We start from the raw sequence: 6,000 nt of genomic DNA, 5'->3' as shown, positions 1-6,000 counted from the left end.
TCACATGGTGATGTGAACTATTGATGTTAAATCACATGGCGATGTGAACTAGATTATTGACTCTAGTGCAAGTGGGAAACTGAAGGAAATATGCCCTAGAGGCAATAATAAAGTTATTATTTATTTCCTTATATCATGATAAATGTTTATTATTCATGCTAGAATTGTATTAACTGAAAACTTGATACATGTGTGAATACATAGACAAACAGAGTGTCACTAGTATGCCTCTACTTGACTAGCTCGTTGATCAAAGATGGTTATGTTTCCTAGCCATAGACATGAGTTGTCATTTGATTAACGGGATCACATCATTAGGAGAATGATGTGATTGACTTGACCCATTCCGTTAGCTTAGCACTCGATCGTTTAGTATGACTATGAGATTATGCATGTTCCTATGACTATGAGATTATGCAACTCTCGTTTACCGGAGGAACACTTTGTGTGCTACCAAACGTCACAACGTAACTGGGTGATTATAAAGGTGCTCTACAGGTGTCTCCAAAGGTACTTGTTGGGTTGGCGTATTTCGAGATTAGGATTTGTCACTCCGATTGTCGGAGAGGTATCTCTGGGCCCACTCAGTAATGCACATCACTATAAGCCTTGCAAGCGTTGTAACTAATGAGTTAGTTGCGGGATGATGTATTACGGAACGAGTATAGAGACTTGCCGGTAACGAGATTGAACTAGGTGTAAGGACTTTGTTGATTGTGTGCATCTTAGTTATGCAGAGGTTGTGTGTAATGATTAAACCTTTAATAAAGCGCCCTTTCTCGGAAAAAAGACAACCCTAGCGCGGGGATTTTTTCTTTCTCTAGCCTTCTGAATTTTTATGAGAAAAATCCTTGCGTGGAACGCCTCTCAATCTCAACCTGGGCTTAAAGGTCCATTATCTGGTCGAGCCCATCCACAGCGGAACGAGCCCCTGCAAGCCCGTCTCTCTCCCCTTGGCACACTTCTCCACCGGCGACGCCCGCAGCCGCACCCCTCGCCTTTCCGCCGCCGCCCCGCCGCCTCCAATTTCTCTCCGGTAGGAGAACTGGATCCCCCACGAGTACAGCACCAGAGTAAGAAGCAATAGAGACGCCACCCGTCATGGCAGGTACCACGAACTCAAACCCTGCTTCCTCCTCACGCCGACTTGGCTGTACCCTTCCTCTTCCCCTCCCGCTTCCGCTGTGGTACTCACTGCACTTGTGCGTGCGCCTGCGCTTCCGTGTATGGCAATTGGCATGGAAGACTACAAGCAGGAACAGGAGATGGAGTTGGAGGCCCTGCAGGCCATCCTCATGGACGACATCAAGGGTTCTTCTTTTCCTAATTTCCTTGCTTCTTTGATTTCTGTAGCTCGGCCTTGCTATTCCTCGCCAAACCTAACCACCGTGGTTTACGGGATTTGATGCAGAGATCGACCCTAGCGAAAGCGGGATCGACACCAACTCCCGCTGCTTCGAGATCCTGCTATCCCCTCAGGTACTTGCAGGGAATGCTTCCGTTGTGTACACCATTTGTAGCACGCGATTAAGTTCTCCCTAGGCAGCAACGATGAACGTCGTGTGTTTAACCTACTTGAAATTGCGGCGCTAGTTATGTTTACAAATTTATTCGATTGGTTTGATGCAATTAGTGATTTCTCCCTGCTTTATATTGACTAGGATGATGATTTCGACGAGGCAGCTCATGTGCCAGGTAAATTGATTTTGTACAAAATTCTATTGTTTTTAGGAAAACAAATAAGCTTGCATACATTCCGGAATGCTGGGCTCATGTCATTGTGTTATCTGGGACTTATTTGCAGTTCAAATGGCTCTGGTTTTTGCACACACTGAGAAGTACCCAGATGAGCCTCCACTTGTGAATATCAAAAGGTTGTGTTATTTTACTTAGAACTTGATGATCCAGCATGGCTTGAAGCAAGCATTTTGTCTATGGATACTCTTGCTTTTGGTGCAAACCGTGTGCTTATTGTTTTCTAAAGCTTATAGTTGAATTGCAAACAATATCTGCAGTGTACGGGGTATTAAACCAGACGACCTCACATCCTTGAAAGAAAAGCTTGACCAAGAGGTATGTAAGACTTGGTTTTGGCCCCAATCCTGTGTTCAGTTCACATAGCTAAAATCGTCGAAGTGTGCAACTGAAGCTGAACGTATTTCAAGTTAAATAATTGGAACAAACCAAATAACCATGGACAGTTATTTTATTATTATTATTCACGGGGTGGGGGTATCTATTTTTTTTTCTTTTGAAAAGCTAGCAGGAGCTCTGCCATTCAATTAAGAGTGCCAATTAAATACAGGAGCTGAGATTTTAATGGAAAACACCTGTGGAGTAACCATGAGTCCATGACACCTTGTGTGGACTATTCCCCACATCATAACCACTGTGGTTGGCAAACTTGCACCAACGTTGCTTACTCTTGTCTAGCTAACCACAAGAACAACGCCCATAGGGCGCTTAGCGACCCACAATAACCTGAACTGACAACAGCACCCACAGCCCATAGAGATTCCAAACAACAAAACAGCCAAGGAAACCCCCACCGCAGAAAACTGGTTCTTTCTCCCTCTTGAGCCACAATGCATGTCATTTTATAAAAATGCTAGTCAAATAATTTTATGTTTGTGAGTATAGAGAAAAATACCAACATCTAGAACACCACATTGGTATTACTAGATGTATCATGAAATATAATTTCTGAATATTATACTTAATTAATGAAAAAGCATGTATTCATAGAAGTTCAATCACCAAAGTTTCATTTTGAAGACCTTGTCAATATTCACAACAACCCATGTTTTGACCCAGATGTAGTATTCTAGGATTCGCCAAAAGGTCATTGAAATTCAATATAGTGTGCTCAAATACCAACACAACTCATTAAAAGTGTATTATTGGTTGTGAGGTATATACATCCCCCTCATTCACCTGATATTTCTTCTCATTTATGTGCAACCTTCCAATCATTTAGGCAACTGAGAATCTTGGTATGGCTATGATATATACTCTTCTCGACTCGGCTAAAGAATGGTTAACTGAAAAATATGGTCAAAATGCTGGAGATGAGGAACCTGACGAAACTGAAGAACCAGCAGAGGAGGTATTCTTAGCTTTAGTTCGTTCTAATTTTGTATGTTCTTTGCAATGCATCTGTATAACCTGGGTTCAGCCATTGCTGTCAAACTGGCATGTGCAAGGGTTGCATATATCACCATACAGAATAAGTGGACAGATGATGAAATAAAGCTGTGTATTTATATAGTGGTGCATTCATTCAGTGGCGCAAATCAATTCCCCCCCCCCCCCCCCCACCCCTAACAGTACTACATATACTAAGAAACTCACTGGCACTGGCAGCAATTGGCTGCATGTTTTGAAGTGTTTCTTCTGCTTGTCCCACTGAGCCACTTACATGGTTACTCCAGCAAATGTGACTATTACATGTGTTATACTATTGAATATCGACTGTAGAAATTTACTGTTCCATTCACCGTAGCATATATAATTTCAATGCATATACTTAATGCATGAACGATTTACTTGCGTGTTAGGTCATTATACCCCATGGTGAAGCTGTTACTGTAGAGAGCTTTATGGCCTGGAGGGAACGTTTTGAAGCTGAATTGGCGCTGCAGCGTGCTAAGTAAGCATCCAGTTATTTATTCTATTTTTGTTATATAGTATAACTGACTTTGCCCTTGATTATGTCATGGAAAATGAATCTTCCTCACATGTGACATGTTTTTCATAGCATTTGTTGCCTAATTGAAGTGCCCAAATGGTGCTTTATAGATAGTCTTCTGAGTTTCCATTATGTGCAGGCTTATGCCAGAGTCAGCTCTTACTGCCCCAAAGGAAAAGAAACTCTCTGGAAGACAGTATTTTGAAAGTGGAAGGCATATAACGGTAGAGTTCATCATCCTATATAAGATGTTTTCCCTTGACTCTGTGCAGCATACTTGCGGATATGCCTAACTACTGCCTGTTTCTATTTCTGTATTTATCGATGTTTTCTGTAACTCTCTCATTACATAAGTTGTCTTTTCAGAAAGGAGCAGGTACAGTTGCTGAAGAAGATGAGGAAGAGGAGGAGGACATCGAATTCGATGACGATTTTGAAGGTAAATATGCTACTAGCACTTTTTGTGGATATTAGATAGTGACATGTACCTTAAAACGTGCCGTCCTAATGTTGGTGCAGATGATGAGGAGGACATGCTCGAGCATTTTTTAGCAGAACAGACGGGGAAATCGTCAGCTTAGGCTTGGACACTGTAAAAGGGAACATCATGCTGCGCAAAATCTATTTTAGGGAAAGCCCGATGTGTTGACATATATCATAGAGCTCACTATCTTTGTGTGTTTTCCCCATCATTCAGTTGCCTCGTGGTGACTGACGACGTAGCTGCATAAATATCTAAAAGCCGAGGTAGCAGTGGGTCTCTCTCACTGATCAAATTTGAGGCGTTGAGCATGGAAGCATCTGTGTAATGTACTTCGTTGTGTAATTTATCGTGTTTTTCGTCTGGTGAACATGTATGCTTTGCAGAGAATGTTATAACTTCCGTTCTGTACGTGAATATTGTCAACGTGATACTTCAATCCAAGTTTACACCGGTAATTCTTTCAGATACATGCTTGAGATAAACTAGGAAACATGCCCGTGCGTTGCATCGGGAGAAAAAACACTTCACATGCGTCTAATCCAATATTTATGGCTCAAGAACCTCTTCACACCAGCCCACATTCTTTATGTCTACGTGGCAATCCACCCATGTCGCCGCATATTCTCCTTCTCCCCATCCCTGATTGTGGCCGTGTTGTGAATGTCCATGCTTTGTTAAGAGGAAACTCCAGTTGCCTATATATATTGTGTACATCGACAAAATACTATATCCGTCCTGATTTATTGGTCCCTTTTGTATTTCGTGCCCCACTTTAACTATAGATTTAACTAACAAAATATAAATAATAGGTCATAAAACTTATATTGTTGGATTCATATTTAAAAGATTTCAATGATACTATTTTTGTGGTATGTAACTTATTTTTTATAATTAAATCAAAGGTCAAACTTTGCACAAAATACAAGCGTGACTAATAAATCCAGACGGAGGTAGTAGTATTGAATTCCAAAACAAAACAAAAATAAATTTATGTGGGAAAGGAATATAGGCAACTCACTAAAGGATACAAAGCATCGAATTTATGTGGGGATTCAATCCGAGGCTCTTAGTGAACGATATTTGGGCCTCCCAACACTGGTTGGCAGGTCCAAGGATGGCACTTTTAAACATGTAACGGAGTGTGCTAAGGGCAAAGTGTGTGGTTGGAAGGGGCAAGGATTGTCCAAAGCAGCTAGAGAAGTTCTTGTCGAATCTGTTTTGCAAGCGACACCGACCTATACCATGAGTTGTTTTCACCTCTCGAAGAAGATGTGCCGGAACCTGACTTTAATCTCGTCCAAATTCTGGTGGGGTGCAATGAATGGTGAGAGAAAGGTCCATTGGATCGCTTGGGAGAAGATGTGTGCGAGCAAGAGGGATGGGGGCATGGGTTTTCGTGACCCCGAGGCCTTCAACCAAGCGTTGTTGGCGAAACAAGCATGGCGTATTCTTCAAGTCCCAACTTCTCTATGTGCTAGAGTGCTTAAAGCAAGATATTTTCAAGATAACTCAATCCTGTCCGCTTCCTGTCCAGCTTCGGGCTCGTTCACCTTCAGGAGTATTTTGCATGGCCGGGATTTGCTAAGGGAGGGCCTCATATGGAGAGTTGGGTCGGGGGTCAACATTAACATCCACCACGACTAGTGGATACCTTGGAATGGGAGTACCAAACCTCTAGGCCAAGTATACATGCAGGGTATAACCAAGGTGGCTCACTTAATCAACCCTGATGGTGTGTCTTGGAACGAGGAGTTGGTGGATAAGATGTTTACATCGGCAGATGCTATGGACGTGAAGCAAATCGCTATTGGCGGACCGGGATCTGATG

The 6,000-nt window shown here is 42.2% G+C and overlaps 1 protein-coding gene across 2 annotated transcripts; it reads left to right on the top strand.

Annotated features, from left to right (window-relative positions):
* Positions 1-878: 878 nt before the first annotated feature.
* Positions 879-4,635, top strand: LOC123078378 (RWD domain-containing protein 1). Of its 2 annotated transcripts, XM_044500868.1 has the most exons (11): positions 879-1,108; positions 1,246-1,311; positions 1,412-1,479; positions 1,662-1,695; positions 1,805-1,874; positions 2,016-2,073; positions 2,978-3,106; positions 3,558-3,649; positions 3,828-3,912; positions 4,055-4,127; positions 4,208-4,635. In XM_044500868.1, exons 1-11 carry the CDS (start codon positions 1,102-1,104, stop codon positions 4,267-4,269), a joined length of 744 nt encoding a protein of 247 aa, XP_044356803.1. In that variant the 5' UTR covers positions 879-1,101; the 3' UTR covers positions 4,270-4,635. The 2 variants fall into 2 exon arrangements, with proteins under 2 accessions (XP_044356803.1, XP_044356804.1); XM_044500869.1 differs by lacking the exon at positions 879-1,108 and having other exon boundaries at positions 1,239-1,311.
* Positions 4,636-6,000: the final 1,365 nt, after the last annotated feature.

The sequence above is a fragment of the Triticum aestivum genome, chromosome 3D (assembly GCF_018294505.1).
Source record: "Triticum aestivum cultivar Chinese Spring chromosome 3D, IWGSC CS RefSeq v2.1, whole genome shotgun sequence".
Lineage (NCBI taxonomy): Eukaryota > Viridiplantae > Streptophyta > Magnoliopsida > Poales > Poaceae > Triticum > Triticum aestivum.
Note: the sequence above shows the minus strand (reverse complement) of the source record. Positions and strands in the feature narration are given on the sequence as shown.